The sequence below is a fragment of the Clavelina lepadiformis genome, chromosome 9 (genome assembly GCF_947623445.1).
Source record: "Clavelina lepadiformis chromosome 9, kaClaLepa1.1, whole genome shotgun sequence".
Lineage (NCBI taxonomy): Eukaryota > Metazoa > Chordata > Ascidiacea > Aplousobranchia > Clavelinidae > Clavelina > Clavelina lepadiformis.
In genome coordinates this window covers 2,558,020-2,576,895 of record NC_135248.1, presented here as the reverse complement: position 1 = coordinate 2,576,895, position 18,876 = coordinate 2,558,020, and the positions used below count along the sequence as shown (strand labels likewise).

At 37.2% G+C, this 18,876-nt stretch overlaps 2 protein-coding genes across 2 annotated transcripts; one reads left to right on the top strand and one right to left on the bottom strand.

Moving 5' to 3' along the window:
- Positions 1-6,619: 6,619 nt before the first annotated feature.
- Positions 6,620-8,485, bottom strand: LOC143470564 (CD209 antigen-like protein C). The gene is made up of 4 exons (XM_076968782.1): positions 8,203-8,485; positions 7,978-8,058; positions 7,205-7,367; positions 6,620-7,096 (listed from the first exon to the last, which is right to left on the bottom strand). Exons 1-4 carry the CDS (start codon positions 8,453-8,455, stop codon positions 6,832-6,834), a joined length of 762 nt encoding a protein of 253 aa, XP_076824897.1. The 5' UTR covers positions 8,456-8,485; the 3' UTR covers positions 6,620-6,831.
- A 2,750-nt stretch (positions 8,486-11,235) lies between these two features.
- Positions 11,236-16,884, top strand: LOC143471308 (uncharacterized). Its single transcript, XM_076969746.1, has 9 exons — positions 11,236-11,359; positions 11,812-12,318; positions 12,696-12,836; positions 12,933-13,079; positions 13,659-13,799; positions 13,883-14,032; positions 14,144-14,290; positions 14,397-14,546; positions 14,820-16,884. The coding sequence occupies exons 1-9, from the start codon at positions 11,281-11,283 to the stop codon at positions 16,751-16,753; spliced, it is 3,396 nt and encodes a 1,131-aa protein (XP_076825861.1). The 5' UTR covers positions 11,236-11,280; the 3' UTR covers positions 16,754-16,884.
- Positions 16,885-18,876: the final 1,992 nt, after the last annotated feature.

The window sequence follows — 18,876 nt, the reverse complement described above, 5'->3', positions numbered from 1 at the left end:
AACCACATTACCTGACAACCCTCCAAAAAATTCTTATAAAGAAATTAAAAATTCCAAAAAATGGGCCTTATTAGGAGCATAGGCTCCTAATAAGGCCCACCAATTTTGTGAGTATTTTGATTCAAAACAAAGTAATAGACAACATATAACATTATTAGAAATTTCACATTTTAAGTTGTACAAACATTTAAAAAGATTCCACTGGGCGCATCAAAGTAACTGCAACAATTTGCCAACTGATGACTGGAACCACTCTTGAAGTCTGGACATCAATTAGCCAAGCATCTTGTATGGGCCTTATTAGGCGCATGTGGCATCCACCAAAAAAATGTCACATTTTTATCATCAGAAAAATTTTTGCAAAAAAAAGTGCATTATCCTTTTCAATACTAAGTTGGTTGTTACATGAAAACTTCAGCCGGCTGACAACAGTTCATTTAACCGGCCAAATTCTTACTTACTTTTTTTTCTAAATTAACAAAACCATCTTAACTGCAAATATCAAATTTTTGTTGTGCTCTAGCGAATCGGTTGATCACGTGACAAGGATGAAATCTGGTAAACCATCATGAATTTATACTAGTTTTTATGTAGGGACAAAATCTTTCATTTATTTGCACGGGTTTGCGAAATATGAGCAATGGGCCTTATTAGGGACTGGATCTTATTCGGTACAGGTACCTTATTTAAACTGCAACATTAAAAAACAGGCATTGCAATATTTAAAAAATATAAGTACTATATTGCATATAGACTTGACCACTTTGTTAAGCGATATAGTGTCGAGTAAAATAATTTAAAGTATTACCCTGGAGCAATTTCAAAAGGTCGAAGACTTTAACAAATACATTATGTCTCTGAGACAGGTAGATAAATGTGACGTATATCTTATGCGGCTACTACCAGTGTACTGTGAATTTGCTTTGTCGTACTGACGTCACTGTCATGCGTTAATTAACTTATTTACCAAATTAAAATATAACACAGTACTCGAAAAATTCCAGTAACTAGTAACCAAAAAGTTACTCATTTGCGTAATAATATTCGATATGTATAAATTTTGAGTCATTTATTTGCTTTATTTTCTTCTTTGCTGATCCTGATAATCACATTTTAACCAACAGACGTTTTTCTAAGTTGAAATTAGAAAAATGGATTTAAAATTAAAGGTTTAATGCACTGTTTAAACTCACATATATTATTGTTTGCTTTCGTGTTCTGTGCTGGCCTAGTTATGCTTGGGTAGGTAAGTTTACTAAATTTAACAACGAATGCTTTTTATTCTATTTTTGGACAACATGTTCTATTCTTAACGATTTTTTTCCCAGATTTGCAAACTTTTTAGGAATACGCAAAAATACCTACGTATGCTTTTCTGACCCTAAAAACGTAACATTGAGTGCTTCGAATTTAACTTTGGAGAGCGTTGCACAAGTATGATATTGACAGCAACCATTAAATAGTATTATAATAGCCATTAAACTGCGGTACAAACGTTCTAAAGGTTGTTTCTGTTTGAAAAATAGACATTAAACAGTTGCAAGTCACCGTCCACTGTGAATGTGGTTGCCAGAGATCTTTGTTTATTTGCGATTGTTCATTTCGAGATAAAAATAATCGTAAAGAAAACCGAGGAATTTAATCTCTTGAAACCCTTACTCGGTTTTCATTGGTTTTCTTTTCAAGTCTGCGGAGAAACACCGAAGCAGGTGGGAGTCAAACGCCTGGTAACGCAACTCATGATCGACCAAAGATTGAATTTAAAAGCAAGTGCAGTCATACGTGAACTTCAACAAGCGAGGCCTTTCTAATATCCGCTAAGCTCTCATTTTTTAAATCAGTTTTTCTTCCAATTTCCATCTATGGTCATGAAGCTTGGACATTTACCAATAAATTGCGCTTGAAAGTGGATGTTTCAGAATCAGAATTTCTAAAAAGTGTTCATGGTATAACTTATACCAGATGAATAGAACAACACTGCAATACGCCATTCTCTAAAAATTAAAGCCCTTAACTTACCCTTACTTCTTCAAATTGCGATTTCCTATGACAAATAAGTATTTTCGTTGCTGTATTACTTGTGTGAAGTATTACACAACAAACATATTCGCCATAAAGACCGCGTACACTGACGACTATTACTATAGTATGAGCGAGGACGGTTGATGGTAATAACTTGTTTTACTTCTTCTTCAACGATATGAGTTCTCATTTCTCAAACGGCGTGACTATGCTGTTAGTTGCTTAAATTCTGTCTATGCATATTACTAAATGATAAAGTTCCCATTTTTATTTATTATTAGACACAAAGGCTTTCACCTTCGGGCAAAGCTGACTGAATGTTACATTGCGCAGTAGTAACCAGTGAAATCGATACGTAAAGGAATAATTGCAAACATGACAACAGTATATATATGGCACACCAGATCAAGCGAGGTAATTTATCTGAACGTCATTAGAAGAGAATTCAAGTCCGATCAACAACTGAATTGCAAGATGCCAAAATAAAACTCCAGCATTTCGAAAACAACTCGTGACTCGTGACGTAACCGTCACATTACTAACTAGGATGGTATGATGAAGTCACCAGAATGCCTAAAAAAACTTGCAAAACAAGTCATGCTTGCTATACCAAGCGGTAAAATATCAACGGTTCGACCATGAATTACTTTAGGTGAGTAATCTGGGTATCCCGGAGAACAAAGTAGAAAATGTGGTCAAACGCGAATTGTTTAGTCACGGGTCGGCAACCTTTAGCATTGAAAGAGCCATTTGGTTTCGTTTCCGCCAAACTAAAGCCTACTCAGATCCACAACACCTAATTGACTACTTAAAACAAAAAACCTAACGCTACATGTATAATTCGAACCAATGCTTTACAGTTACAGATAAAATCTTCAGTAGTTACCCTAAAAAAACTCTCACTACAACGATGAACATCCGCAGAGTCATCAAACAAAGACCAATATCCAAGACATGCGACCTCGAACAAAAACAAACTTAGGATCACGTGAGTGGCAAGCAGTCATGCGTATTATGCCCGCGAAAACCACTGGGTAGTGTTTATATAAGATTTTCCACATCACCATAAAACAATCTGAATAATAATCAGACAAACGCATTAAGTTATTACATCGTGACACTAATAAACACCATTATTTATTCACATTAAGTTTTCTTAAATGAGCTCATTGGCTCTGAGTGGCGGGAACCAGAGCACAGAGATGAAAGAGCCGCGGGTTGCCGACCTATGATTTAGAGTTCTGGATTCTCCTGATGGGAGGTTACTGTGGGTTTGGGAGAGCAGAAGAGAAAGGAATAAAATATATTGATCCGTGCTGTCTATACACATGATGTACTATTGAGTAGGCTACCCAACAATCCATACTTCATTCGGAGTTGGGCATGCAAGTCGATTTTACATTGAAGCGTCAAAACTCTCAACACCCAGCTTACAGTGAGTGGTAAATTTGCGACGTTTTGCGGTAGACTTTTGGAGCGAAATGTTTGGTTCTAATAAATACTCATGAATATGAATTTTCAAGTGAACTTACTAAGCGCCTTTTATTACTTTCAAGTTAACTTATTACGGCACTTGCCTCTCATTCTAGAATAACGAGATCTACCAACGCGCTTTTTTTGACTGTCATATCTGCTACGGTTCGTTTTTTTCTTACCATTTATTTCACAACCGCCTACACTTTGCATAACACACAAAATGTTAAGACAAATTGCGGGTAGTTTATATACACAGTATATATATATATATATATACTGTGTATATTTGTTTTTATGTGTATTGTGTAAAGGCTACTTATGTATTTATAATAACACTAACTGAGCTTTGGTTTTAAATTTTGTGTGTTGTGTGACGGCAAAATGTCGGTGACCGATTGACGAAAACTGTAACCAGTCGCATAGTAAACAAATGATTTTCCCTCAACTTGTCATCATTTTTCTTGCTGTTTTACTTTTACATTTTTGTTATCTTTAATCTTAATTATTTTTCTATACTTTTCAGGATCTTCAATTAGTTATCATGTAGCAAAATGTTTTCTCGAATTTCACGCATGAAAACCTTTCAAACTACACTGTGTCTGTCAGCTGATAAACTGTTCACTGTCAGTATGAGAGTTTTTAGTCTCAATAGCGTTCTTTGAAATGAAACAAACTGAAATAACCAAGTTCAGCTTTTTCGTCTTGTAGGACTTACTTGTTTTCTGGAAAAAACCGGTTTGTACCTTAGGACAAAGCACATTCTACCTTTTTCTAAACGGCTTTGACAATGTGCCCTTTCCAGGGTGTACCGACACTTTATCACGCGACACTTAATCACGCGACGCTTAATCACCGACACATAATCACTAGGACAGTTCATCACGCGACACATAATCACTAGGACATTTAACCCTATCCTAACCAGGCTCGCGAGTTTACTAAAAAACTAGGTGTGGCCGACCCCGCACACACATTTTCAATCGTTAATTACTAGAAAACTATACGTCGTAAACTGATCGGATTTTGACAGGTTAGTAGAAAAATCATCTGGCTTCCTGTATACATCATAATTGTAAAACTAAACAAAGTCAATTTAGTGTAAATTAGGTATTTCTAAAAGTGACACATTTCTAGAAATTCTTCTTGATATGCCGCGTCCCCGCTGTGCGGAAAACCAGCTGACCGCGAGAAGAGAACGAAAGAGAATAGTTAGTCGAGTTATTGGTGCGTAAATGAGTAATACGCTTCAATGCCGAGAGCAGAGCAAAGCAGAGGAAAATTATGAAAATATCGTAATATCTTAAAAATTACAAAATCCAACTTTATCAAACAAACATGGACAGATAGCCGAACATTTTTTAGGAAAAGTCACCAAATTTCAAGTTTCTACAGCTAACAATGCAACTGTACGCCACGTTTTGCTGTGACAGTGTGCGGGAGAAGCCAAGCCTAGTTAGAATAGGGTTAATCACGCGACTTGGATACTTAATCACGCGACATTTAATCACGCGACACATAATCACTTGGATGTCGGAAAAGCGTGAGGAAAATTCAGTAATTCAAGCTCGTGTGCATCTCTCTGTGGGAATGGCGATGTGGATTGCTTTTAAGGTTGGCCTAAAGCCAAAGGCTTTTAGTCTTTCTTTTAGAACTCCCCGACAATTGTCTTTGACTCCTTTCGGCGCCGGCTTTCTCTATAATGATTCTTTAAATCAACACCAGTTGTATCACAATAGAAACATTTTCATCATCTTTTCACATTTAAACAAAACTATAACTCCAATTCAGTAATGAACAGTCCAGAAGGTAAAATTGTTATTATGTGTAGAGACAAGAAGGGGAGATTTTAACCAAACCTTAGTTTTTATACAAACACATTAGCCAATCAGGAAATAACATGTCATTTTGCATTGCTACGTATAACCTATGTAATATCTAACATTATTTTATTGTCACAACGTGCACAAATGCAACGTGCAACGTTTCTGCAAGGAATTGCAGGTACTCAACCTTCTATTCCAATACGGTACAAGGCACTGAAACTGCGCGTGCAAAACACAGTTGACCGTTATTTGTCAAGCGAGATTTTAGTCTATCTTCGTGCAGTTGCTTACATTTCCCATGCATAACATTGCTGTAAATTGTAAATGTAAATAAACATTGTAAATGTGTGATTAAATGTCGCGTGATTAAATGTCCTAGTGATTATGTGTCGCGTGATCAAATGTCCTAGTGATTATGTGTCGCGTGATTAAGTGTCGCGTGATTAAATGTCCTAGTGATTATGTGTCGGTGATTAAACGTCGCGTGATTAAGTGTCGCGTGATTAAGTGTCACCAAACCCTTTCCAGCCTTGCGTTGTTGAGTACGATTGCTACTGTTGACGTATTAACAACCCGCGATCCTAGTACCAGTCGGTACAAAAGAACAACGATCCACTACATTTGAGCCAAATAATAGTACAGCGTTTACAATGACACACAAAATTATGGTAATGATAATAATCTTAACTTTGCGGTGTATGTTTACGATGGCTTTTTGTGGGCAGTGTTGCATCATTATAACTCTTGTTCTTGCAGCCATTTCTGTAGTAAATATACATGTAAAGCGAAGTCGTACCATTCAAATTAACCTAAAGAATTATGGAATTATGGAAAAAAATTGACCATTATTGATAAGTAAGCAGTTAACACCTTCGTCATGTGCTTTTGCATAACCAGCATTAATGCTTATTTTTCTTTGTTTGTTTTTGTTGTAACTGTGTTGACATTGAGGGAACACGATTATATACTTATATGATACCTCACGTTAATTTTGCAATCATCTCTGCAATTTCATGCGTAAGTGAATTCTTATAAATCGTCGGGTCTGCTGCATTCAAATTAGTCCGCGCATTACGCTATCGTTCACTGCAATGACTCAACTGTACACTTGTCCATGCTTCAATTGTCTTTGTTTGTGTTCAATTTTAATTGTTTCTGGGTCCGCTGATTTGTGGCGCCCCTTTGCGGTACAGATATTCTAGTTTTGCAAAGAAACTATTCAGCAATCTACGTGGCCCACCTGAAATAGCATCGCGAGTCACCGGCTGAGAAGCAATGATAATTTTTATCTTGTTAAAACATTGTTGTTGTTGTTTATTGATAAATTTCCATATTTTACATCATTCCAACTTTAACGTTGCTGATGATTGCAGGACGTCGTAGAAAACATCCATGCAAGTTAAACTGAGTCCTGACTGAGAAGGTTATACGTCATAACGTAAGACGGAGAAGAATGACAACACACGTAATTTTGCAATCAAAAGCAGACGACACAAGTTTGCACAAACACTTACTGACAATTATCTGGGATAATTTTTTCACATATAGCGAATTCGGTCCAGGAACATGGAACATCGACTGCACCGTTGTAGCCAGGCCGATTCACCACAGCACAATCTTCATTTCCTGAATTGTTTGGTTCACCAGCTGACCAGTTGACGTTTCCTTCAGCCGCTCTTACACCATCTATCCACATCCACTGTCCTTCTCGAGAAATGTCATTCAGTCCTATCCACACATTTCGGACAGATTTAATTACTTCGGTGAGAAGTTTCCTGCAAAAAAACGTTACCTCGTTGTCTTCTGCCATTACAGTGATGCACATTTCTGGCCGTGGTTGTGGTAATTTTTCATTTATGTGACAGTTTTATTCCATTTCTAACCTTCGAATGGTGACGTTCCTCATTCCAACAGCGGCCAGATCACCGCCCATTGCTTGGCACAAACGTCGACTTTCTTGCCAGTTTTGTTCAGTTTCAGTAAGGCGATATTGATATCCGTTAAACGGCGTATACCAACCACTTTCAGCAACTTGGGAAGAAGTAGCTTTAAAAAGTAATTAGTCAAAAAAGAAACTGCCAATGTCAGCATTGATAAGCATAGTATATAATTTAGGAAGAAGTACATAGAAGAAATAAATTAAATAACAAATTTTCAATGTTTTATTAGCCTAGTTTAGGCCGACTAAAGGCTTTCAGAAACTTTCCTGAGTTCTGAGCATAGTTGATACTACAAGCTTCCAAGGGATAGTCAAGAACTAGTATTTTTGGTATGAACTACGTACGTTTCAACACCAGTTATAATAGCTTTCATAACATCCTGTTGAATTTTCTTGGTTATTTCGGCTTAACTATTACCAATTTTTTGACAGAACGACATCTTCGTTCAATGCATTTTGTCATTTTGCGTAAAACAAAAATAAACTGAATGCCCATGACAGGTTGTAATCTAAAAGCTTGAAAGGGCAGAATGTAGCCGACCAGCAGGAGAATTTTTGTACGTGCGCAGAAAATAGCGAAAACACAGTCAAACAAAACAATTTTGCTCGCATGGTGTTACTTCTGATAGGATGAAAAAGTTGGGTAATTTTTTAACAAATCTAATAACTCGATAATATCATATCAAAGAAACACTGTTAATAACAACGGCATCAAACCTCGGCACATGCGTGATATTTTGTCCTGAAGTGGTATAATGGCGTCATTTATAAGAGCTTGAGTTTCTGACAACAAATCAGCTGCAAAAAAACATTCATAACAAACAAAATTGTCGCATGATTTTTGAAAGCTTACATTTATGATCACATAATGTATTGCAATTAAAATCAGGAGAAAATTGCAACAGTTCAATTTACTACGTCAGTGTATGATCTAACGCATACCTCTTAAGCGTCTAATTTCTTCATGGTTGGATGACCCGGGTTCACCTTTGGATCCTTTGTCACCTTGTAGACCCCTATCACCGGGACTTCCCCGTTTACCGGGGTTACCTGGCTGGCGCCGAATGTTGGATGCTGTGTCTTGAGGGTTGATACCAGTAAATGCGTCACTATTTCTCAAGCAAGTCAAGTAATCTTGTCCGTTTACAAGTGATGCGGTGACAAATAAGAAGCATACAAGCATCATCATCATCATGTTTTAGTGTTTACTTTTCAGAACAATGACTTAATCTATAAGAAAATAGACTTAAGGTTGAACATTGAAATTAAAAACAGAATAAACGATATTTTCGCGGGCATTTATGACGTCGTTTTTTGTACAAATAGTCCTATTGTTTAAACTGCTATATCAAAAAACAGGTTTTGCAATATTTGATGTTTTATGGCGTTTTGGAGTATTTTTTCCGATTTTCTAAATTCGCCTTTTTTTCGATATCATTTTAGAAAATAAAGCAAATAAAAAAATATAAAAATTCCATGTTGTGAAGCAGCTTCACTACCAGTCATCAAACTTTTAAATAACTTTTAGCATTGATAAGTAAGTAATTAACCGTTGAAAAGTGCCTGTTTTGACAAGTTTGAAGCAATACCCAAAAAAGTATTCATACGACCATGCTTTAAAAGTAGGCTTTGTATCCAAACCCCACCAACATATCAAATTTCAGTTATATGGACTAAACCGCAATCAGTTATCTTTGAGGAAAAAAGTCTTAAAACTAAAAAGACCACTATGAAAAATAGTGGAAAACCCGAAACGTATTAAGTTTTGTCTATTTCGATCCGTTATAGTTATGTGATTGAGCACTAAAACAATCTATATATGCCTAGCGGCTTTTGATCTACATCGACTAACGTATAACTTAGTACCCTACTTGCATCGTTATTGTACATGTACGTTTTGTGCTATTTAAAGTTTTATTCACTTTAATACTTGAAAAAACTAATAAGTTACTTTCCTATTTATATCATCATTAATGAACTTTTATAAGTTAAATCAGTTAAAACAAACTAGAAATATTACTTTTTCTTAAAAGAAAAGCAACTGAAATAGCTGACAAAAACTTTAGCCATTTTTTCAAAACTTTTTGTTCTCTGTGTTCTACACTGAGTTTTAAAAAGAAATTAATTACGACGATTTTGCTTTTTTTGGTAGATATTTCAAGTTGTAAAGTTGTTTTGCAAGTTTTATTTTACCATTGTAGCCCTAGGCGTTAACAGCCGTATTCTTGTGTTTACTGTAATTTTCATGTATTTGTAAGTTTTTTATGTGTGTTGAAAGAATGCGTTCAAGGTACATCTTTCAACTACAAATATGACAACCAAAAACTTTGAGGTTTATCGCCTGACAAAGGTGTACAGTAATATTAAACTTACACAGAATAAAAATTTTAATCGTATAAGTAGTTTTTTGTGTTTTTCAAAACATGCCTAATCGCCCTAATGTATTATGCTATCCATAAATAAACGCAGCAGATTTCTAAACAACCACTTGAAAATAAGTTTGTTGTAAACTAAAACAGCTCTGAAGTGATATTGTAAAGCCTAATTCGTTAATGTATAGTGGCTTTATAAGTGTTAAATGTGTATTTTTGCATTTGATGCTTTCCAGTTTTCGCAAGTCTCTTTTTACAGGCGACGTAAGTGTTATAGCATAAAACAGACATGAAAAGGTAAAGCTTCCCGTTAACGTCCTCGAAACCTAGTAATTCTATACTTTTACAGAAATTGTATATATTTACTTACACTTTATGCAGTGAAATATTTTACATATACTGACAACAAAGTAATATAAACGACGCAAAATTTAGTTTTCACAAAGTACACATGTACTGTAATTTTGCTCGCACAAGTGTAGCCTATATAGTGTAACGGTACGGCGTATGATGTTTGAAAAAGCGTAATCCTTATCACAGTAAGTCCATTCTTAAACATTTTCGGTCAACTCGAAGCTGTTATTGAAAGATGACCTAAATTTTACTGGCACTGGTTTGGTTTGAAAAAACGTATTTAAGTTAATTATTTGGAAATGAAGCTTTAACATACAATTGTTTTTATTTCTTTGTTCGTGAATTTTGTTTAGGCTTAGTTGACAATCTTGGTCATCGTGATTTGGTGTCGTCTATACTTATACAATAATCATTTCATGCACTCATAACATTGTGATGAATCAACGTTCAACCACTGTTGAACCGAACGATTTCCTGAATATAATTAACAATATGCGTTTGGAGTTGTTGCATAATATACCGTTACGTAACCAGTTAAACTTTTATTAAACCACACGTCTTATTCATGCATCATATCAACAGAAACGAACCAATTACTGTCAGGGCCGGTTTAATGTAATTGAAAGTGTGGTGGTCGCCACAGACCCCGCGCAAGCAAAATCATCTGGGCAATTTTTTACAAAAAGTTTTGCAACTGAACCTTTGTTTGTTAACTTTTTAAAACTACGTTTAAATGAATTCTTAAAACGAAGATTTATTGTGGGTCCTGTGAAAAATGTGACTCAGGCCCCTCAATTGGTTGATCCGGCCCTGATTACTGCGGTAATCCCTCGTCACCTGGTCTAGCAGACGGGTTAAATCACTATGGTTTTGTAATGATTACAGCATAATGATTACATCATAATTATATAAGCCATTGTGATACCTTTATATTAAATGAGCGCAACAAACATTTCAAACATTTAGGCCAGCGTCTTGAGCACTGCATTGATTGATTCAGAGTGTTAATGTCTTAACACAAATAGATCATGTCTTTATTATAAACGAAACGGCTCTCATCGTAACTTTGTAGCAGTTTGAAAGCAATTTACATGAAGTGAGTAGATCGATAGAAATTTACAGAAAGCTCAAAGTCTCAGGTCTTATACGGATTTTGAAGTTGTCTTGTGATTGTCTTGTCAAAGATCAAAAAGGCAACAAAGATTGTCTTGTGCCATAAATTGCTCGAAGTGAATTAGCTTCCCACGATACCAACACTTTGCTATTTTACAGTAAAAACAATTTACATTACAAAATGGTCATGAATCAAATCATAGCTTTGCTTCTGTTGCTTTTTTCTTCGACCTATGGACAATCATCAGTTTCTAAACTACGTAAGTACCAGCAAATTTTACATAAGCACTTTGCTTGGTGAATTAAGTAACAGAACATGTGGTTATGCTTATGCTTACAAATATTGCAGGCCTACGTCTTCTACCCAAACATGCTAAAATAGGAATTTGATCCTTCTGTGTTTTATGGCATTTAAAAGAAACGTACAATATCTCCGTCCTCTGAGTAAAACCCAGCAACAAAATTTCATTTAAATCCGTCACAGTTTGGAGCACTTATTGTCCACGAAAGAAAATTGAATAAAACGTGCCTTCGAAAAATTTTATTTAGATTAAGTCTTAAGACAATACCGCTCAAAATTCGAGATTTCGATCGGTAAAAAAAGAGTAACCGAATAAAAATATTGCTAGATTTGGCACTAAGCTGATCGTAGTAGCTATTCTATTCACTTCATATATTTTGATAGCCAACGTATACTTCTTGGTACACTTAGGTGATTGCCATTACCACTGGCCGCGTTGTGGGTCTGATGAGTTCAATTGCAAATGTGGAGATGAAGGATCTGATCACGAACCAGAATGCATTCCATGGTCGTCCGTGTGTGACGCCTTCAACGATTGCTCCAACGGGGCTGACGAAATTGATTGCCAGTGTCCTTCCGGCAGGTTTCAATGCAGCGTTTGTGAGCGCGGTGGCCAGGAAGATTGCCGCTCGGTGTTCCAGTGCGTCGATGAAAGCTTGTTGTGTGATTACGAAGAGCAATGCGTGACGTCAAGGGACGAATATGGCGGACAATGCGTAGAGGATCAAGGTTTTCAATGCGGGGACGGTCTTTTTATAACATCCTGGTGGGAATGTGACGGAGATGATGATTGTAATAACGGAACTGACGAGATTAATTGCGCAGAATGCGCACTTTATGACAAGCCCTATCCGTGTGGATGCAGCAAGAATAGCACAAATGGCTGTGGAAGCGAAAACGCATGCTTTGATTTCTTTGGTACATTTTATTTTTAGTAAAAAATTTACATTTAAACATTTAAATTTAAACATTAAAATTTAATTTAAACATTTTTAAAACATAAAGCATTTGTCTTCTTATGCTTAATTTTGAACGTATGAAAGTGTCAACGAAAGGGATTATAACTTGAAGGATTTTATGTAATGGACGCCGAGTGTAAGATTACCCGATTAACAACTTTCATCCATCAACCATGCGAGAATTAAGTTTAAGTTTCAGTTTTTTATATGTTCAATTCGCAACTAAGAATGCATTCTATCATGTAGTGAAACAGACTTAATTTTCATACGCAAATTATTTGGGCGAAAAGTTTGCATTTTGAAGTACTGTAATAAAAAATGTAAACAATGCATTAGATGCATGTGATGGATACGACTATTGCGAAGACGGCACTGACGAGCAGATTTGCGACACATGTTCATCTGATCAATTAGTATGTGCCTGTAACCAGAACGGCAACAATACATGCGAAGGAAGGGCGTGCTATGACAACAACTGTAAGTCATTGTATGTTTGTCACCGAGTGCTTGATATCAGTATAATCGGATTATTCAAAGATAACAATAAGTAAACAAATATTTTTCATTTCGTAGTAAGGTGCAATGGGCACGCAGACTGCGAAGATGGAAGCGATGAATGGAATTGTGATTGTCCCACGTCGAGGCCTGTTCGTTGTGAATGTAACCAGGAAAATAATTACACGTGCCAAGGACATGGATGGAAGTGCGTCAAAGAAACGGGTAAGTGTTTTACCGAATTATAAAAAAGATTTGTCACAAGAGTGGCAACATCCAGAGCTCTTTTCATTTCCAACTCCCACATACACTTTCATAACCAAGAAGAGTAATGAACATTTGAAGTACAATAAAAATTGGTAAAGTACTGAATACGCGCCGGCGCCAAAAAACACTACGTAGTAGTCTCGCAAGTCATCAATTTTTACATTATTTGAACACGCTTGCATTGACCGAAATTCTGATTCTGTGAAATGCAATTATGCCAATAAGCTTGAAGTAAAAATAATTGCGTAATATGTTGCTATAAAATGCAGAATTGCTTAGCTTTTGTTTATAACAGTTCTATCCAGTTAAACTTGGTTTTGCTGTTACGTGTAGTTCATGTAGCCGCTGCTACAATAGCAATCATAGTTATTAACTATGCAAGCCATTTAATGTAAGTTTACCTCAAACTGTTGACGTAGCCTATCTACGATCATTAACTACCGCACATTAATTATGAAGTTGTTTCACGATTTTTTGCGTTAGTTATACTAAATATAATTTGTATAATTCATTTGAATAAATGTTTGTGATTTGCAGACTTATGCGATGGATACGTTGACTGCGAAGACGGGAGTGAGGAAGAATATTGCTACCCGTGTCCATCAACAAGACCGCTCAATTGTGCTTGCAACCAAGAAAACAGCACATGCCATGACTTGCCATGCTATCCACAAAGTTGTTAGTCAAAACGTTAATAGCAGCATCTTGCTTTATTGTATTTGTTTACTATCATTTATTAATGGTTCGTAATATGGATAAAGGGAAATGCGATGGAGAGTTAGATTGCGAAGACGACAGCGATGAGAAAAATTGTGGTACCTGTGGTCGACTGGCACCGGAACGTTGTGCCTGCAACCAAGCTGGTAACAACACGTGTGAAGGAATCGGCGAGCATTGCTTTCATGAGGAAGGTGAGCAATGTGATGTATATATTTTGCAAGCATTGCGTAATCGTAATGTGTTTGATTTGAAAATAGTTGTTTTCGTAAAAGTGAAAGATAATTTTCTACGGCGTTTGACAGACATGTGCGATGGAGACCAGGACTGCGCAGATGGAAGCGATGAATGGAATTGCCAACCTTGTCCGGAGACAAAACCTTTTCATTGCGCTTGTAACGAAGTCAACGGGAACAATACATGTGACTACTTGCAATGTTACCCGGAAAGTTGTAAGTAACTGTGTGCGTTTGAGCTGACAGTGTGTTGAGCTCCTTATTTATTTATCTGAAGGAATCTCCGCTCTTCTTCCGCTAAAAGCTCGTTTTTATTGTACAGGGAAATGCGATGGAATGCTTGACTGTGAAGACGACAGCGACGAATTGGGTTGTGAGGTTTGCACGTCGTCGCGACCACATCGATGTGCTTGCAACCAAGTTACCAACAACACGTGCGAGGAATATGCTCCACAATGTTTCAGTAAAGACGGTAAATATGTCTCTTAACAAACTAATCTTGGTGTAAGAAATATGACGACTTAGACTGCTGTTTACAAACAAAGGTTTGCAAACTAATTCTTCTACATGAAATAATTAATAAAAATATTTCAATTTCAATCTAATAAATAATAATTGAAAAATTTTAACTCCCTTTAAAAACTTTGAAAGCATTCAAGTGATTTTTGTCAGCAATAAACCATAAAATAGATAGTAAAGTAATAGATGTACGAAATTTATTCCATAAATTAATTATGATTTGCAGAAAGATGCGATGCTAAATCGGATTGCGACGATTCATCCGACGAACTCAATTGCACCTGTCCAGTGAATACATTCAAATGTTTATGCTTTCTGGATGATTATCCTACTTGTGGTGTCAGTCAGGGCTGCCTCTCAATGCAATACGTGAATGATGGCAAATGTGACTGCGACAGCTGTAACGACGAAGACCAAGTGATAACAATTCACAAACGGAAATGCGGTTCTTGCGATTTGAAAATTTTTCGGCTGAAAAATATAACAGCTTGTATTTCGCCTTGGTGTGACGTCGCAACTTGTTTCAAAGTTCCTTCTCTAAAACGCCTGGACCATGATCGTCCAAGTCATGAGTACATTTGCACTTCATTTTGTTCCAACGATACTGATTCAAGCCACTGCACTGTCATGCAATGCGCAGATGGAACTCCTATTCTGGGCGAGATGGATTTCTGCAATTACAGGAAGGATTGTGAAGACGGAAGTGACGAAATAACAGCCGACTTCGGTTTCAAATGTTCTTCAATATTCTCCCCTCGCGCATGCGCACTTCCTCAAGTGAACTTGTTCGACAACAAAGCAGATTGCTATGATGGGTCTGATTTATGTTTTGACGAAAGTGGAGCATTTCATTGCTTCAGATGCCTGGACAACAAATTAATCATCGCTTCGCAACAAGTGTGTGACGGTAAATTAGATTGCTATGACTCATCTGATGAGTGCCTTTGTGAGGATGTCACTGCAACGCAATGTGCAACGAACAAGCATTGCAACGTAAATACAGTCATAGCAGACGAAATTGCGGCTGATATTAATTCATCTAAACCATGTCTTGGTGATACTTGCCAAAGCTCCCTTGAAGCGGCTACGATCGAGTGTCAAACCAAGCAGGCCGTGGTTGTAGCGACCCTGTGCGACGGTAGACCCGAGTGTAAAGATTTTTCGGACGAGTGCCAGTCGTGCCCTAGCCCTCCACCATTCTGCTCTGACGTATGCACCACATTCTACCTCATAGGAGATCGTTATTGCGATGGCGAGATTGACGAGGCTTGGAAGTTTCTCAATAACTCCAATTGTCCTAAAGGATTTGATGAACGCCAGTGTCCGAAGAGATTCGATTGTAAAGCTGGGACTAAGGTCAGTGTAGACATTTTACAGCGATGCGACGGGAGATTGGATTGCAACGATGAAAGTGATGAGAATAAGTGTCCTCGTCGACACAAATGTGAAGTTAAAGGAGGATTAACATCAATTCCTGAAACTCTTGTCTTAGATGGACAGCGGGATTGTATCGATGGGTCGGATGAGTTTAAGCCTGGCATATTTTCATCACGTTTAAATTTAATCAGCAACAAGCCTTTAGAAGGGTGGTTTTGGATGGCTTCATTACTCATTATGTTGGGCAACGGCCACGTAATTATATCGACCGTGAAGCGTCTACGAAGAAAGCATGCTGGGCTTGAGGCTAAATCTAACCATATTCTACTCCTTAACCTGGCCATTTCTGACTTCCTTATGGGAGTATATTTGTTAATAATCTTGGGAAAAGGAGTGGAATACGCTGGTAGCTATTCTGAGTTCGACTATGAATGGAGAACAAGTTCAGTTTGTTCATTTGCCGGAATCGTCTGCATGATTTCCAGCGAAACGTCTTGCTTTGTGTTGCTACTCCTCACTGCTTTCCGATTTTCGTCCGTGCTATGGCCGTTTAATGGTCATGTGAAGTCACCAAAACTTTGGACAGCAGCGGTCACTTTTGCGTGGTTGGTTTCAATTTTACTTGCCACCTTGCCTACATTTCTTCCTCATTTTAGTCGAGGAATTGTCTTCGTTAGTCAATTTGCGACATCTGATACAGTTACTGAAGAGTTCCTCATATCGTTTGCTTGTCGGTTGTCGGGTATCACCAACACGACAATGGAAGAATCTGGGGATCCCTAGACAACTGCTAAAGCATTTCTGAAGAATTCTTTTTCTCAGTTTGCTCCACAAGGGGAGATTGGGTATTACGGAACGACCAGCGTGTGTTTGCCGACATTCTTTGCGACTCGTAACGACAGGTTCTGGATGTACTCTGTCGTTATCATTACATTTAATCTTCTATCGTTTTTATCTGTCTGTGCTGGTTACATCACGATTTGGAGAAAGGCATCCAAGACGCCTGTTCAAAGCCCACGATCCAAAAAGCAAAGTGGAACGTTGCAGAGACGCATCACCTTGCTCATAGTTACAGACATGTTGTGCTGGATTCCAGTTTGCATCATGACTTACGTGAGTGTGGGAGGCGTTGACCTTCCTCCAGGCATTGCAATCTTTACAGCTGGAGTACTTTTGCCGATCAACAGCCTCTTAAATCCAATTATTTACTCAACATTTGTTGAAAAGCAAGTAAAGTTGGTCCTACACAAACTAGGTGCACGACCAGCACTATCGACAAGTTCACCAGGAACTGAATAAAGACAATGTCACGAACTTGTTCTTCAGTGTAGTCTAAGCTTATATATGCACATGTATAAGAATATGAAGACGTATATTATTAACGACGTTGTATATGTTTTGTTTTCTCCATTCTTCCGAGTGGCACCAATTCGTCGTCAAAACTAATTCCTTGTTTAATAAATGGGTCAAAGAAATCATTATCACCTGGAATTGTAGGCCTAATGTGTTTGAAGTTGGGGATGGCAGCACTCGGTATAATTGTTTCCTGCAAGGTGATAAAGAACGTTTGGAAAATGACAACCATGAGTACTAACGAAAATAGTCCAATACGTCGGTATAATTTTATTTTTCTTGTACTTTATCCTACAGCAGTATAATTTGCTCAAAATCCGAGTAAGGCGGGATTTCACATCTGGCATACCGGAACTCATACCAGTAACAAAGTGATTGCCGTGGGGATTCCCCATAGTTTTCTTACCTTCTTTTGATACGTTATCACAGTTTTGTATTTATGAGTTGTCTGAGTTTGGATTATTTTGATTTTTGTAACTTTTTCATTTTCGAAACCTTTTTGTTCGTAGTTAGTTACTGTAAGTCATAAGAAAGTTTAGTTAATGTGAGCAAACTTTCATTTTCTTCCAGTAACTTTCAGTAGCAGTATTCGACAAAACAAGACTAATTTCAAAAACGTTGCACGAATGGTCCGCTGAATAATTTCTTCCTGAAAACAGATGGATACTCGTTTCAAAATGACGTGTGTGTTGTAGGGATGGGCCGATACGAACCCAAACCCGAATAGATTCACCGAATATCGCCTTTATGGAAGATTCGGGCGAACACAAATACCAACAATGGTGAACCCGAATACAATATTAGATATTACTTCTAAATTTACTGACATTCGTAAAAAATGATGATCTAGTTTTCCGACAATGCTAAATTAGAGTCAGCTCTCAGCAGTACTTACAATGTAAGTCGTTTTCCTAACGATTTTGCTTTTTTTTATCGTTTTTTCAACACTATTTTTCGAAAGAAAGCGATTTGTTTATGGATTACGTCATTTTATAAGCAAGACTTGACAACTTTTGGAGGAAATTTTATTGTTTAGTTCTAATACGAATAGATTCGGGATTCGTTCGTGTCGACCTTCATGATATATGGGTTCGCACGAACCCGAATAATCTTCCTTGCGGCACATCCTTAGTGCGTAGTAAAAAATCATGCCGATTTCAGACCGTATCATACACTACACTACTACCACTATATACCATTCCAGTATACTACGACTCACATACCCACAAGGCTGTACTACATTTCTACAAAAATTCGATGCATCGTCTTCATGGCTGTTTTCTACAAAGATTTTGCATGCAATTTTCCATGACGACAAGGCAGTAAACAAATTGCTTAACAGAAACCGCTAAAGAGCTATCCATCGTTAACACGAAAAACGTGTCATGACGCTATTAACTGACACAACAACAAATTTAAGCACATGGGTTTATTTATCAAAGTTTATAACTGGTTGCTAGAATCGGCAATTGCCAGTAAAAGTAACCTCCTAGGACTATTTTCGATTCTTGTGTGAGTGCAATACCGTGCAGTTGCAGTTTCGTGCTACAATC